Source organism: Engystomops pustulosus, chromosome 5 (genome assembly GCF_040894005.1).
Source record: "Engystomops pustulosus chromosome 5, aEngPut4.maternal, whole genome shotgun sequence".
In the NCBI taxonomy this organism is placed as follows: Eukaryota; Metazoa; Chordata; class Amphibia; order Anura; family Leptodactylidae; genus Engystomops; species Engystomops pustulosus.
Genome location: NC_092415.1, coordinates 173,555,422 through 173,572,717, shown reverse-complemented (window position 1 = coordinate 173,572,717; position 17,296 = coordinate 173,555,422). Strand labels below are relative to the sequence as shown.

At 39.0% G+C, this 17,296-nt stretch overlaps 1 protein-coding gene across 2 annotated transcripts in view; it reads left to right on the top strand.

The window, feature by feature from the left end:
* RAPGEF5 (Rap guanine nucleotide exchange factor 5) overlaps positions 1–17,296 on the top strand; it is a 186,805-nt gene that overhangs the window by 150,054 nt on the left and 19,455 nt on the right. For both annotated transcript variants that reach the window (XM_072153836.1, XM_072153837.1), the window contains 7 exons: positions 5,027–5,105; positions 8,015–8,159; positions 9,868–9,965; positions 10,350–10,380; positions 12,214–12,292; positions 14,177–14,326; positions 16,274–16,365. In XM_072153836.1, the coding sequence (XP_072009937.1) occupies positions 5,027–5,105; positions 8,015–8,159; positions 9,868–9,965; positions 10,350–10,380; positions 12,214–12,292; positions 14,177–14,326; positions 16,274–16,365 (674 nt within the window). The remainder of the gene's footprint in view (positions 1–5,026; positions 5,106–8,014; positions 8,160–9,867; positions 9,966–10,349; positions 10,381–12,213; positions 12,293–14,176; positions 14,327–16,273; positions 16,366–17,296) is intronic.

The following is a 17,296-nucleotide window of genomic DNA, read 5'->3' as shown; positions in this document are numbered from 1 at the left end:
TATTCAAAATTTTTACCTTTTTGTGTTTTTTACACTACAAAGATAAACGTAAATTAGACTATATTCTTAAATATAAATGATAATTACTGAACTTTAATGTGAAAGGTAATGTAATGCAGGACAGATGAGCTATGATTTTGTAGCGTAAATTGATAGATTATTGCATTACCTTTAGGCAAAGTTTCATTCCATTACAAAAATGTGTAAGTCATCCCCTTGAGCTTGTCCCTGTCTAACACCACAAATACCAAGCAATCCAAATCCTCACATTCATGTAGATACAGTTCAGCTGCTCAGCACCACCAGGGAGAATTGAGAAGGAAAGTCATTTCAAATACCAACACATTGTAACACTTCTTATTCCCTTGTACAAACTGTATCCCTTCACTGTTTATTTTCTGAATCATATTAGCCTGTAGCTAAGGTAAAAGTATAAAAAGTTGGCACGTACAATGACAGATGGTCAATCCCTAGTTTGCTTCAAGCTTGCTTCAGGCAAGAATTGTAACTTTTTTTTTCCCCCTAAGCCACCTCCACATCAAGGTGTGGATGACCCGGCCCAGAATATTAACTATTGCCTGCGCCAGGCTCAGGTTTGGGGGCAGTTCTACTCCATGCAGGACCTGCGCCGGAGCTTCTCAGTATATCCGATGCTATGAAGGGGAAGCTATCATCTCTTCATAGGCTTCTAGTTCTCGCTTTCTTATACTTCCTAGAAATCTATGAACACATCAAACTAGATGGCACTATTTTCTTTGCCAATGGGTCACCTGCTCACTCTCCATATTGTTGAGAGGGTCAAACAACCACCTGGCAATGCATATGGAAAAACCCAACCCTGCCTTTATTTATAAGTTTGGAAGGGGAATAATGAATGCATTACATCATAAAGCTACAGCATTCTTATTTCCCGAACAATATAAGAATTTACTAAAATAACCATGGGGAAAAGCTTACTCCTTTGCGATATGGGGAATTCCTCAAAAAATTTTTTTACTGCCTGCTTTATTTTGTAAAGTGGTGTTAGGAGAGTGTCCTCTCAATGTCCAATAGGCTTACACACCAACTGAAAATTACTAGAGATGTGGTCTTCTCAAATAACTCTTCTATAGAATTATACAGTATGTTATGTATTTGGGATTTTAGTATTTTCCCTAATATGTAAATAGAGGATAAACTAGTAGTCCTCTAGATGGAGCGGGATGCCTCATCTGTATCATAAATACAACCCTAATTTATTTTTTATTGCCTGTTGACTATTGAGCTTCTTTATGCGTAATTTGTTTCTACTTTCATGTTTCCGTTGCTCGCTCCTGGATTAGTCAGACATTACTCCCAAGCCACTAATTGTTTTTTTTTCCTATTGCTATCATCAAAATAATGGACCCGTAGCTGGCTGACATGAACGGTACAGTGGGCTTACACATAACTGGGTAATGATAGGAAATTGGTGATCATTACAGTAATTCACCAATTAAACCAGGTCAATGTAAGATGTTGCTTCATCGATTTTATTAAAACACTATAAAGTTTTTACCAACTACGAAGTGATAAAACAATAGTTTGTATAGCGATATTGCTTCAAACATCACATAGCTTTCTCTTTATGAAGAAATAAAATAAATTGGGCAATACCTTATAAAGAAGGAAGGAGGTAAGTATTTGCCTTGGATTAGTGACCGAAGAGGTTGTATTCCACTACTTCTAGAAGACCACTGGTAGCAGCTATTATAATGGATATTTACATGCATGGCCATCTATGTGACCTATAGTTAGCTACCAGAGATAAAACAGCTTTATAGTTGATCTCCTTTACAGCTTCTAGGGCGTTTGGTCAAGCGAGGGATGTTCATATGACCACCAAGAATAATAGACAAGCAATGGAATTGTATAGTCTAGGATGTGTAATGTCTTCATCCCGAGGCATAAAGTTCATTTTCTACAGAGAAACATTTACTAAAGGAGCAGTTTTTTTCTCAAAAGCCTATAGCCAACCATATTTTTGACAAAGCACTGCTTCAGGTCCTTGCATCTTTTAGCATAGTAGTCTTAAACAGACCTTACAATTGCTTCATCTTATCATTTCCCTTTGGCTTTTTTGGGGTCATGCGAGCAAGCAAATATCAATAGACAACTTAGAAATATTGATTTCTAAGTTTTAGTGTTGGTCTAATTCTCTCATTCTCTTCTTGTGTATGACTTTAGCCAAGAGAAAGCCAGCCCTTGCTAAATTTGATTTCCTTGGCCCATTCTGTTAAGGTGGCATCTGCCCTTTTAATAACAGATTTTTGCCTAACTGCTCCATCTATAGCCAACTCTCCCCTGCATAGAATAGTATTCTTTTATATTTACCCGATTCCTAATTGTAAAACAAAAAAGACCTTTGTCTTTTAGCCAAGTTGTCTACTTTTACATCTAAACATTTCCTTTCTATTATTACTGTATTTTTCTACTATAGTAATTTAATGATTTTACTCTAGCTTTCAGGATATATTTATTGACAGGTCGTCAATGAGGAAGTTATTGCCTGTAGGGGTTCTGTAACCTGAATACTAATGTTTCATTGAAGAGCCATGTGCTTTAATTTGGTGCCAAGAACTTCTTACATAAGACAATTGTTTTTCCTCCACACCTTCAAAGCTGAAAAGCGCGGGCAGAGACCCAGTGAGAACTTGTCTCTTGTTGCACGGCCGCAAGCTGTTCTCACTTCAGGACATACTTTTTTTTTGTTGTTGGTATAGTTATAATAATATTCCTTACAAAATAAAGACAATGGCCGTGTTCTCAATCAAGCAACATTTTTTTTATTTCTGTTCTGTGATAAATGAGAAGAATAAGTATCATTAGTGTATTTGTATATATATTAAACACCACAAACATAGCCTGCAAAGAGGACCCCATAAGGAAAATGAATTCCTTCCTCTCCCACGTCTATGGCCTCTCCCCTATCTAAACCAGGATAAGGAGATGCAATGACGTTGAAACAGTGCCGTATCAACCTAAACAGTAATCCCTATATGCCGGATCTCCAGAACTGGGGTCCAAAGTACTTGCTTCAGACTGAAAGAACTTTTGGATTTGAGAAGTCCTTTAGTGAGTGGAGGCCAAGATGCAGTTGGAAACTAAAGTTAAATGTTATATATATATATATATCTCCTAACATAGGCAGCACTCTAAGGTAATTTAAAGATCAAAGGTGAAGTTTATTGCAATGCAACGTTTCGGTGGTGGCATCCACCTTTCTCAATGCTTGAGAAAGGTGGAGGCCACCACCGAAATGTCGCATTGGAATAAACTTCACCTTTGAACTTTGAATTACCTTGAAGTGCTGACTATTTTTGGATTTTTATATAACGGTCCACACCACGGAACTGTGCACACTGTGCACTCATTGCTCATTTGCTGTGCTGCTTTGGATTTTCCTTTAATATATAATATACAATAATATACATAGTCCCCAAAAGTTTTTATCATCATGCAGAACAATTAAGTGTGAACATGTAGTTGGACAAATGACATTTTGAAGTGTTACACTGACTTTTAAACATATGAAAGAAATTCTAATGATGTGATTATTCCAATTATTAGCAATGTGCATTACATCCTTAGATCTGTGCAGAGCCTGAGACTGACAAGGAAAATAAAAGGGATTCTCGGGAGTTCTGATAGTGTTGGAGCAGTAGGGGGTCAGTTGTAGCTCACACACGGTGATGTGCTTGTCTTCTGGGTGCCACAAAGGCAGGAGGCAGATATGGGTCAGTAAAAGAAATGCACTTTGTCCTCTCACAAAGCCACTGTATACCACTATACAGACTGCAGATTCCAGATGTATAATTTTGGTGCAATAGCAAATTCAGAAACAACTATTTAAGGGGTTCCTTTTTTTTTAATTTTATACCACCTACTAGCAGACAAGGAGTCAGAAAAAGTTTGGTAGTGGTGGTGTGCATCCGCTGCATTGTATTAATGGTCGCACCAACGGCATGCATCCGCTGCTCGTATCAATGGTCACAGCAGTGTTCGGCTGAGGCCGGTGTTCATTGTGCGCTTGCTGGAACGTCCAGCCCGCACACTCACAAACCGAACTTAACGGACATTCTGAGTTCAGTTCCGGTTTATGAGCGTTTATGTGCCACACGTTCCAGAAAGCACACAAGGCGAGTCTGATGCAAGTTACATGCAGCAAACTCGCTTGTGGACAGTAAGCGTTAGACTGCTGCAGTCATTTGCCATTGATATGGCAGAAACACCATAGCCTGGAATGGAGAGCCAAGTATAAGATCTCGATCCTTTGTTCTTTTACAACAAACTGCTTTGGGCCTCAAATTTGACTGGGTTTGATTCTGACCAAGTGCCTGTACGTATTGTATTGAGAGGAAAAATTTGCTATAAAAGAGCCATATTGAGGATTGGAATGAGCATCAATCACCACCAGCTACATAGTTCCATGTCTACTATATGGTATGTACAGCTATAAGTTTCAGCTTGTTTCTCATGTGCATTGGGGTTTACCACAGGCTACATACTTCCATGTCTACTATATGGCATATACAGTTATACGTTTTGGCTGCATTGGGGTTTCTGTTAAGTTTTCTAATATTTTTAAAATAATCTACTGTACCACACTGCAACTCAATTAAAGCTGAATTACTAAACCATGACAGTGTAATGTAATTGTTGAGTTGTATCCATTTTAATTATCAAAGTAGCAAGCATTTTCCATATTTAATTTGTATCTATTATAGGTTTTTTGTTATCTTCTATTCTTCACAACTTTTGTGATCTTGTTGTTGTAGTAGTGTAATAAAATAGGTCTCGGCGCTAATTGATGGTTTCATTGCACCAAGCTGATGCTTAGCACTGCCAAAATCTGAAGATACATTGCTGCTGAATAATGCAATGTATTTCTCATTATTAATCTCTGGGCATTATAGGATGCTCCCTGTGGGCATGTTCATGAATACAATGCCACTCCTCAGAGACTCGCTGGCTTACCTTGTGGTTTTGTTTTTGTGTTTTTCTACAGATACCCTCCTGGATGACTTCCTTCTCACGTACACCGTCTTCATGACAACAGACGACTTGTGCCAAGCGCTCCTCAGACAATATCCTTAATTAACTGGAACAGTCATGCCCCTGATTCCAAAGAATGAAAAGCAGATGCCTAACATTACGGGCAAATGGCATCTGGTAAATTGCTGTGAAAGGATACTACTGACACATTAGTCTGTTTTGTGGTGGCTCCAGATTAGAATAGGATGAAGCTCTATTGATGAATAGGAATGGATATCTATAATCCAAGATACAAAGCAGCACAGTGTCACTTCCCTCAAGGTTACTGCCTAGCTTTATCATGTTTAACACACAATATGGCATAGCATTTTATGCCAAAAAGCATCCAAATCACTGCTATCCCATCATCTGCCATGCTTCAATACCTGGCCCAAAACTACTCATGTGCTGGCAATAAATCCTACAGATGGAGAATCTTCTTGACCTGTGGCCTGAGGGAACATGGAATCTTTACCACAATATTCATGTCCTGTCCAATATTATTGTATTATCACATGGAGTTATCGTGACGGGCTTTAATTTTAAACAGGAAATATTATGAGACACCCCCCTCTAAAGTAATGCCTCATCATGTTATGTTGTATACTTGTTAAAAAATTACAAAATGCTTTTTTTGTAAATGAAGTCTTTTTCTCCACAAAGTTAAAAATGGAAATTGTAGTGGAAGCGTCACTAAGAAGAGGTTAAAAATTAGCTTTTTAAAAAAAAAAAAAACCCTAAGTAATTAAAAGTATTCCATTCACTATAATGTTTGGTTAGTTTTACACTTTAGGTTGTTACCCACAAGTGAGTTCAGTCTCAGATTCTCGCTCGGTGCTCTTGCATTTCCCGGACTGACCCTGGAATCGCTGAACTGAACGGACATGCTGAGTTTAGGTCAGTAATTTGACGTTCGATACAGGAAATATTGTAATAAGAGCAAAATGTTTTTGGACTGAACTTGTGAGCAACAAGCTTAAATCTTCGTGTCTGGCTTATGGGCTCATGTTGCATCCTAACCCATAGAGATTCACGTTTTAAAGAACAAAAACAAACCACTCTGTTGTCAAACAAGTAAACACCTTCCTTTCGTGACCCAGTGTGATGTCATCTTCTGGAAAATCCACTCTGAAGTACATTATACAACCAATTTACATCTCACTTCAAAGTTAATTTTCTAGATGACACCACCACACTGGACAATGGAAGAAACTTAATCTGAAAGGTGTCAAGTTGCTTGACAACATACTGGTAGTTGTTTATTGGGTCAATTCGTCTGACCCTTTTAAAAGTTGCTGTTTTGGTATTTTTGACAGAGAGAAGAACAGATAGCATGATGGCCATCACCATCTAGAGGTGTGAATTCTGCTTTCTAATGGGCGTTCACTAGAACTATTTGTGAATATTTTTAACCAATCATTTTTATGGGCATATTGACAAGTTGTTAAAGTTCTGTGGACCGTATATATAGGAAATTGGCAGGTGTAAAGCAAAGACTCCTCCGAACTCATAAGACTAGCAGTCATTGTACTTAGTGATTAAGAGGCAAGTATTCAGCCGCATCATAAGCACATAGTATACAAAAAGCTTAAGGTACGTGTATTTTTCCAATCTCCTAGCACACTTTAAATACCTTAAAGAGATAGCACATGCCTAAGGCACATGCCATACACTTGCTATCAAGTGTAGAGGTCTGGTATTCCATGTGTATGATTTAGCATACCTTGATCATAAGTAAAGAGATGAGGGGATGTCACGCAAAAGAAAGTAGCTCCACGTTTCTCCATTTATGACAGGTCCCTGATTAATTGTTTAGTTTTTTCTGCTCCAGGGGATTTAATGCATTCCAGCTCTTCACCCACGTGCCATGTTCATGTACTGACTTCTGAAAGGTGGAGAGCTCCAGGGTAGAATAGACGGCTAATCCACGCTATAGTCACATTACTGGATCAAATATAAAGTGCCGAAACAATCCAAAGAAAACATGTTACCCGAAGATATGTTTTTTTTAGGTGCTGCGTGAATGCTGGCAATTAAAACTTGTCCGCTCTAGTATTGTCACGTTTTAGAGAAACCACGTAAAACACCTTGACACGCTATCAATCAGGTCCTTGGAAGTGAAGGATCCTGGGTTCCTATACAATTAAATAGAAATATCGCCCCTTTTATAATGGTAAAATGTATACACAACATATTTTATAGCAACCAAAAGGAAAAGTGAGATGACTTGAGTCCGTTTCAATAGCAGATATAGAGAAATCGTCAGCAGAGGACTCTATCAATGTGAGATCACAGACTACACAAACCTGTCAGTGTCCCTTTAAATTTACGGACACAAATATCAAGAAGCCAGAGTAGTATCGGTTTTACAGTTCGTCCATAAAATTTTGACCACATAAATATAAAAATATATGTAATCTTGGCGTTACAAAGGTGACATGAGCTGGCGTCCCTTGTATAAAATCCTGTTTACTTTCTTCCTGCGATGCAAATATTTAAGGGTCTGCTTTCCAAAAACCACACGTATCATATTAGGAGGCTACAGCTTTGTAGGTGAAATTGGCTGCCATTCCTTATTGCGTTTAGATGCACTGCTGTGTTCCTTTATTACATAGCGGTGCATGGGAGTTCGCCTTTGGGGTCACAAATGACTGACAAAGACAAATGTCTTAAATATTAACGTAAATAGAAATGGTGAGAAAGGAATGCTGACTTTCATATGTTTTATTGGCATTTGATAATTTAGCCTGGATGCGCTGAAGAACTAGTAATTTGCAGGACAGTGATGCCCGGTATCTGGTGACAAGCCTCTCTCCGGTAACGGGAGAGATTGATGCATAGCGGCAGAGGAGAGCCACTTAATTAGCTCTGTATTTTCGGTATGGCTTTCTCCTCGTCTCCGTAATTGGTTGCTCTCTTACAGCTCAGAATGTTTTCTTGTTGTTCCTTGACCTGAAATTACCTATTGTGCCAAGAAATACGACGGCAAGGCAGACAGCCCAGTGGCCTTGTGTACAAAGCGGAAGGTCCTGCTTCTCGCATCCCAGTGGACCGCTCTATACAAAGACTGGTTACATGATGATGAGCACTCCAAGTTATTCCTGAAGGTGAGAAAAGAAGACTGAATAAATCTATACTTTTACTTAAATCTATCAGAATGTTGTCTTTGTGACTGTGATAGCTTTGTTTGATCACTAGGTATGCATGTATACAGGAAAATAGGTGAGAACAGACATGGCTTAGTCACTGTCATCATGCAGTGAATTTTTGCACCCCAAGACAAAGTCATATATTGGCTTAGTGTATTTGTCTATAAGTGTTCACTATAAGGTCTGAGTCTGACACTCAGATTTCTGTGGATGTGGAGTTCAATTAGCGGCAGAGCTGAGGATTGTCCCAGTTCAGTGTGTCTATTTCACCTACGTTTCCCAACTATGTAAACAAAATTACAAAAACCTCAATTACATTTTGGAGGCTTAAAGGGGATTGTACCAAGTTTGCAAGTTATCCCGTATCCACAGGATAGAGCTCAACTAGCTGATCGGTGAACACCGAACATGAGAATGGGACCCTTAGAAATTTCAGCTTACTCAAATCAATGACTGATAGTGCCAGAGATTAGGTAGAGCGCTCTTCTCTACAATTTTAAACACTCCCATACTATTGAATGGAGCGGTGGGATACATGTTCAACATCCCACTCCACCTATTACTTAGAACATGCATTTGTGCTAGGTCCCAGCATTCAGTCCCTTACCAGTCTGCTTTGGATAGGGGATAACTTGAAAACCTTTTACAGACCCTTTAACCATGGATGGGTCATATTGTTATACAGACTTATCCAGATTTAAAATCTCAAATACACAGAACTTCATCAATTATTATCTAGTTCGTTATTATAAATGTCACATGGTAGGTGGGGGACATATTAAAGATTTTAATTAAAGCCTCAAGTTACATCTCCGCTTACCATCTTACAAGCTCTTTTCTTTTTGATTTTTTTTAAGTGAAACTAGAAAATTTGTGTTTTGTTATGTGTATTATTTCATTATATGTATATACTGTATATAAGAGTGAGGCTACAAAATACTAATTTAGAAAGATCTGATATAAACAGAAATCAGTGAGTCTTTCCAGCTGTAATAGAAAGTAGCTTCATGCAAGGTGATGATGTAAAACAAAGCATGTCCTGTAAAATGATTGCCCTAATCCGTGTTGTAAAATTACCATTTATGGCTTCAACTGTCTGCGGTATATGTAATATATTTCTCCCATATACTATCCATTACCAGGCCTTGTCTTCTGAAGGACATACTTCTTCATGGTATTACATGTTGTCACATCTGCTGGGAACAGGCGAACAATCTTTTGTCTGCAGGAGCCAAGAATGTAGATCTGGAGCATTTCATTGAATGCGAAGCTCAGATATTATAGAGCATAATTTATTATATTGCTGTCATCGGACATGTGAGCAGGGTTAACCTTACGCTCCCACTTTATATCACTGGATAGCGATATATAACCAAGTGTTTGAAGAAGGGTGATGTGACTTATATAGTCACTTTATGCAAAATGGCAATAAAAACATCGTAAATCAGTAGTAACGTAGACCAGTTAAGCGTTTATAGTGTTACAAAGCAAAATGTAACAAGCAAAGTAGTGGGGGGCATCATATGGGAGCGTGTCTCTTCTGTCGGGATCCCAGACGCTTGTTGTTTCAGCACTGCATTCTGTTCTCTGATATTACCCGGTGGCCACTGATGAGGAATGCAGACCATAATAAATGAGGCATGATGATTTCACGTATGTTTTCCAGACTCTCTATCGCTACGTGCTTGATGATGTTTATGAATATCCCATCTTGGAGAAAGAATTAAAAGAATTCCAGAAGGTGCTGAGGATCCATCGTCGTCAGTAAGTACTAGGGTAGAAAATTCCCTGGAATATTCAGTTGGGGGGTTGCAGCGACGTGTAAGGATTATGTGTCATTTCAAGGTGAAGAGTTCAGTGGATATAGGATTGGGAAAAGAGATCAGTGCAGGAATATATTATCCACATGCTCATTTGGGGAATAGAATACATTATCCATATCTGTACAATGAGACATTCTGCTGTAGCAAACAGTGTTATGGACAGCAACACAGACTTAAGAATGTCTATTTATTTTACTGTTAGCCTTAAACTCTGTATCTATATTTTTAATTTCTAATAATTACATTAGAATTTCAGAATTTATGGGTCATTATGTTGTGATTGCGTTGCAGCATAGCCTCTGAATATTCTCATTTTTCTTTGCAGTACCGTTGATGAATACTCACCACATAGAAAGGTATGGTCTATTTTATATACTTCTATATTAATGTTATGGGGATTTCTATTGGTTACATTTATGAAAGGTTCACAATCAGTTGAAAAAAAAAAAAAAAATTAAATACTGACCTTAGTGATTGCCTGTCACTTCCGATTTGATCTGTCTTTATCCCGTTTCCTGTTGACACACAGGAAATAACTTGCGAGCCAATCACTGACTGCTTCAGTGACACAGCTACCAGTGATTGGCTAAGCAGCACTTCCTGGGTGTCGCGGGTCACCTGTGAAGCAGGGAAATAAGGAGGATTACATAGGTAGATATGGCTTCTTTTATGTATTTATGATACTAAATATCCTCTTACAATTAAGTTATAGAAATGTGCAGCTCTATAATTTGTGTTAATTAATAACATACAATAATTAGCAAAAGATCCTTAGTTCATTCAAAGGACCAAGAGAATACACATAATAAAAAGGCAGATGTATATAGTTTATACGTGTATGCAGCTGTGCGCTTGACCGGGCCATAAAACGTATGTTAGGAAATATGCTGGAGCCTACTTCCTCTGAGATTAGCAGAACAATCTGGCAAGGAAACTACTAATGAGCAGTATTGGTGCAGGGTGGATACTGCGTTTGAGGGTGGATAGTCCATCACTGAATGTGGTCAGAGGTTTTTTAGGAAGTAGTAACAATAGCAGGAGAATGAATCAAAAGCCTTGCGCACGTCCTGACTGCCCTTGTCCACATTAAAGTCTGGCCATTGTTCATTTTCCATGATGATCAGCTCAATTTTCAAAGGGTTTTCAAGGATCAACTTATTGATGAGCGATCCTCACCATAGATCATGGAAGGTTTTGTCCACAATGTATTTATTTATTTTTATTTAATAAATATATAATAGTATATATAAATAAGAAATGTGCTTTCGTCACTTCTCTCTAGTCCAGTCTAGTGCCTCCCATCACTGCCCTTATATTTGTTAGGCTCCACATTGCACTCCTGCAACTGCTTTATAAGGGTCACCACTAGAGGCTGTGGTGGGCATGATGGGACATCACTGTAGGCGCTGTGCTGCAACGGAGCACTGGAGATAGGACAGTATACTTTGTTTGTCCATAGGATCCCAAGTTAAAAGAAAACTTTTATTAGTCAACCCCTTTAAAATCAGATGTATGGGACCCTGAAACCTTCACTACTCAACTGTTTGGCACAGCAGGGGTGCTCCGGTAATCACCGCTTTGGGTTGCCAGGCCTGTGACTTTGTGTCCAGTTGTCTCTTAGCCTGTACGTGGATTTTGGAGAATGTTGCAGTTGCTTATGATTATGGGAATGACCCTCCATGATTGTATTCTGATCTCCTATTGGGAGGATAGCTCATGCCTTTACTATGATCTGTGATTGATTCTTGTGAAAGCTTTTAAAGATTAATACACTGATCTCAACGACGTGGCCATGACCTTACCTGCTGCAAGCACTAGACAGGGGAGCCTTGCAGAGATCATCTATGTGATATGAAATACAGTATACTTTATTATTGAAAGATAATCAATTATATTAAATATGAAGAACAATTTCTCGTAAATCCTTCAACGCCTCTAGGAAATGTATCTCCTCTACAGTAAATCTGTACCTGGAAGACTGCACTTATCTGCTATGAAGTGGGGGAGGGTTTGATGAAGTGTGAAATAATCATATTTCACACTCTCTTATTCATGTTTCCCATGTTTGGAGGATGTATAAAGTGTTGGATATTTAATAGGATGTGTTAGTTGGATGGGAGGGTTCCAAGTGGGAATGTTACACAATGACATAGTTCATGGGTATATTGTTCTCAATCTTGTGCCCACAGAATAGAGCCCTCTTCCACCAATTCAGTCTAAAGGAGAACTGGCTGCAGCACAGAGGAAACGTGAATGAAATAGAGGAAAGTGAGTACAAGCCGCTGGCGGGGGGATGATTTACTCCATACATATTCTAACTATGATGTAACACTGCACAAGAACGCTGTGTCTCTGCATGTACATGTATATGCAAAGTAAGGAGAAGATTTTTTTCTCATCTTTTTTGTGATAAATGATTTCATTTTGATATTTTAATTAAGAGTTTCATCTCTAGAATACAAAAAGAAAATCACAAAAAGAATCCATGCTCCATACAACGATTATATCAGATTGGTCACTTACCGTATATATTCTTTGTCAGCAGTTATTTATGTATCACTGAGAAGTACAAGTTTTATTGTTAATGGTAGTTCCCCCCCCCCCCCCCAGTATAATGTATAAACTTTTAGGTTGGTTCACACATACTCAGAATATTCCAGCAAAATGTGATCAGTACGACTGAATAATTTAGAGGCTTAAATGAGTTTTCTCATTGAACATCAGATAAATTATAACTCATGAAATGATATTAACTTAGAATTTATAAACAGCAAGGGATTTCTGATTTAATATATTTATAAGGCTTTTTTAATCAGACACAACAGGTTTTGTGCCCTGTACCAATTCTTGGTGGAAAAGTGGGCACAGCAGTACAAACCAGTGCTATGGCAAAGGGGGCTACCACCAGGGCCGGCACCAGCACTGGGAATACCTGGGCAAGTCCTGGGGTCCAGAGCTGCTAAGGGGGCCCACATAAGGCTGTACGTAAGGAATCCATTGGGGTGAGGGGGCTGTATGTAATAAATCCATAGGGTGTGAGGGGGACTACATATATATTATCTTTTAGCTTTTTATTCCCTGATTTTTGTTTTTTTACAAAAAAAGGCTTTAAAAATTATGCAAACGAACCGAGTCGCTCCAGGCTTCATTAACACCTCTCAGGTTTATTTGCATAATTTTGAAAGCCTACTTTTTTTAATACAAGCATAAAAAGCTTAAAGAGGAGCATAACCTGCCAGAGAGACCACGCACCAGTATGTATATGTACATGCACATGTGTAAATAAAAATGTACAATCCTTTATCCTGGTGGTAGATTTCCTTTAAAGGGCACCTGTACGGTTACTGTTCTTGTTGCTCTTGGTAACCAATCAGCGCTTAGCTTTTAGTCTATAAACCTCTTTTGGATAATGTAAGTTGATCTCTGACTGGTTGCCATGAGAAACTAGAACAGTTTAGCTCTCATACACCTCTGATAAATCTCCCCTTTGTCTTTATCTGTATTTGCTGGCCTGTGTTTATGTTGTCCTACAGTTCCAGCAATTTTGTTAGCGTAAACGCCATAATCATGGGAGCAAACCACTTCCCTGTGCGATGCCACATCATTTCACACTCCGCTGAATACTGTGATAAAATAAGGGGAGCACCGCTAGGAACATAAACGTACAATAGTAATTGTGGCACAGCAATACGCTCCAAGCAAAATCACTTTAAGAATGGGCACAGTGGGGGGAAATGTGGAAAGTAAATAAAAATTCTGATTTATTTATTGCTTAAGGGTTTCCAAGCTCTCTAGTGCTGAGTGCTATAATCAATAGTCAAGGTAGACGTCCTTGAGGATGTTCGGCCTGATGGGATTGTGCATTTTACTGGCTTTCTGTATGGAGCCAGAGTCATTGAGTTGCAAGAATATATATAAAGCTTCTGTGTCGGAATCTTCGCATTGAGGAAAAACAGATTCTTGAATTTAAGGTCTGCATTTAGTTATCCAGTACAGTATAATGTTTTCAGCTGTAATATAGAGAAGTAGACTGTGGTTGCTGCCGTTTCTTCCATTTACCATACATAGCAGGAAAGCACAAGCTGACAGCAGCAGAGTTTTATTGAGTTCTCCCTGGAATGCTTACCATCACTCCCTGCCTTTTTTGTGCAGTTTTCTGCCGAGTTTACATAACGGATCACTCCTACGTCAGCATCAGGATGAAGGTTTCCAGTTCTGTACAAGATATCTTGAAGATAGTGGCAGAGCGGATACAGCATCCAGAAGAGGACCTGACTTTGGTCACCGTCACATTTTCAGGGGGTAATTCACCTTCCATGTTTTTTTGCACAATTGCCAATGTCTTTGAAGAATAATGGTTGACAGTCTGTAGCGCAGGTATTCATCCTCCCCTGGGGGGCGAGAAGCTCAGCTGTGTGACCGCGCTTAATGCGGAGCGTTGCTAGTAGAGTCCTGTTTCCATGGCAAATGATAATTCTCCACTTAAGTGAACACGTTGACTCCTGCACGGGGGGCTCCACTGTGATTGTAAATATTTTTACTAGTTTTACACATTTTATTAACAGTATAAATTCCTGTGTATCTGCAGACATATCATGGCTCACATAACGCTGTGCCATAGGGCCCCCTAAAAAGAAGCCTTAGAAATACTTATAATACCACAGTTAATAATGTATGATATAATAGGCAATGTATACCTTAGTTTTCTTGGATATATGTTCCATATGGATGATGGGAATGTGTCACTACATAACCAACCATAATTGACCTTCAGCAGGTTTTACAGGCTCGGTGATGGTAGGTCGAAGAGCTGTAATAGAAGATGTCTCTGAGCTGTCTACGAACAGTTAGAACTAAGTAATTGCTGAATAGAGTTTAGCAGCTTGACCGAAGAGGTCAATATAAAATAGACTTGGGGGCAGATTAAGACTGCCAAAAGCTGTATGAAAATTTTAGGCCCCCCAGAAGTCTAATTTGATTTGATAATTACTATCTACATATAGTACCAGAACCAAGCTTCTTGGGAAAGAAGTTGGGTAAAGTCTTATGGGGTTAGAGGTCCCACTCTGTATTATCTCTAAAGGGAAGTGACAGACTTCCCATATAATAACAAGCTACTGGAGTAGCTTTTACCACCAGTGTCATAGATAAAACTAGAATTTGTGAAAGTATCATGGCTGCCAGGACCACAAATTTATACCACACCGATTGTAATGACCCTGACATCTGAAGACACAGGGGGCAAATGGGAAAGTACAATGCCAAAGGTTTCATATGGTATTATGTAAGCAGGAAAATCATATCAGGAAGATAAATGGTGGGCTACAGGATTATATCCTTGGCTCCCTGTTTAGACAGTCTCCATCAATTTGCATATTCCTGATATACACCAAAAAGATCTATCCATATATTGACCCACACAATATATAAATATAAGGTATGGAGTCACCACTGTGACCTTTAGTAAAAAAAAGATCAATATGTCATCTCCTCATGGCAATTCTCACCATGGCCACCAAATGATTCTCTTAAAATATGTCATGACCATTTAATACCTTATGGCCGATGCATCAGCAGTATACGGCCCTAAATGTGGTACAACAGACCTAAAAACTGAATCTTACTTTATATGTTTACATGCTAGAGATGCTTAATACAGATTCCTAGAAAGCACACAAGGAGACGGTAGATTGTTCATTAGACCCTCACAATGCACTGTCATTGATTATGTCACTTACTATTAAGCTCAGAGATGGCGCTGATACACAGATTCAGCATTGATACCTATCCATTGCTGTCTCCGTGCTTGTTTCCTTCTGGACATTACATTCTGATGAGATATCCTAGTGGTCCCAAAGAGTAAACAAATAAACTATTCTTTTAGAATGTTCATTTATTCCTTCCAATAAGTTTTTATTGCTTTCATATTCCTAAAATATTGTCCTCAAAGTTGGTCTTCATACAAATAAGTTAATAAGAAACTGAGGCTTCTATTAGCAGTTAAGTTAATTACACTTTAGAGACTAATTTGTCACCCCCTGCCCAGGGTTCTGCATTTTCTCCAGTTAATTTCCAGATTTGCTGGACTATCTAACATCAGAAGTCAGGGATTCTATTCCACTATATACGGTTTTTGCATCTGGCACATCTGTCCTTTGTAAAACTAGACAGTATTCTCTCTTTTAGATAGATTATCATTTCACAAACGCTGACTGCTTATCTAAAGATACATTGTCCTTTATTCTTCAGAAAAACATGAACTGTTGCCAACAGAAATTGCCCTTTCCAAGACCCTGGAATCATCCAGTCGTATTTACACCTACCGGAAGAGTGATACTTTGGTAAGTGATACATAGATAGGGAAAAAACTGTATTTTATAGCTTAAAAAACATCAGGCTCATTTGGATACAGTCTTTCATCCTGGTGGTAGATGTCCATTTAGCGTAGTTCTGAAGTTTCCTGGCCAAACATAGTTTTAGCACAGCTAGAACAACAATTCAAACGATACCTATTTGCTGCTGGCTTCCACCTAGCCTGAGATCCTCATATAACTATGAGCCCTACTTATGAAATTATCTTCAGTTTATCTTGATGTGGACGGCACTTCCTGGGTGTGGCATCAGCTAATACAAGGCCCCGGTGTCTTGTATTGTTTAAATGTTAGACACCGGGACCTGGTTACCAATCCCATGCGTTTTTTGGAAATGCATATGCGATCGGAAAAATGTTAGTTTTCAGCTTTAGTAAAAAAAAATTTATAAACATTACACTTATAGTGTACCTACCTTTTCAACAAGTGAGCTATTGCTTTAAACTCAATAAGAGCTGAACATGTGTGTGATTCCACTTAAAAACATGTTGTCTACATACACTTTTGTTTCAGTAGAACCATATATGCAATCAAGACCACCCCCCAATTGGGTTTCTAAACGTAGTTCAAACACACTGGGGTACATTTACTTACCCGATACCGGCACGATCCCGCGGTGCGTTGTCCGACAAGGATTCGGGTCTGCCGGGATTCGCTAAGATCATGCGCCCGAGTTCCCGCAGGTGTCACTGCTGCGCCGAGGTCCGCCGGAGTTCACCTTCTTCTTCCTGGTGCATGTGAGTGCTTGATCTTGCGACACACTTTGTTTTCTAAATTCCGCGAGCACAAAACTCGACGGCCACGCCCCCCCCCCCCCCCCCCCCCGATTTCTGTCGCATGCAAGCCGACGCCGATGCACCACAATCCGATCACATGCGCCAAAAACCCGGGGCATTTCGGC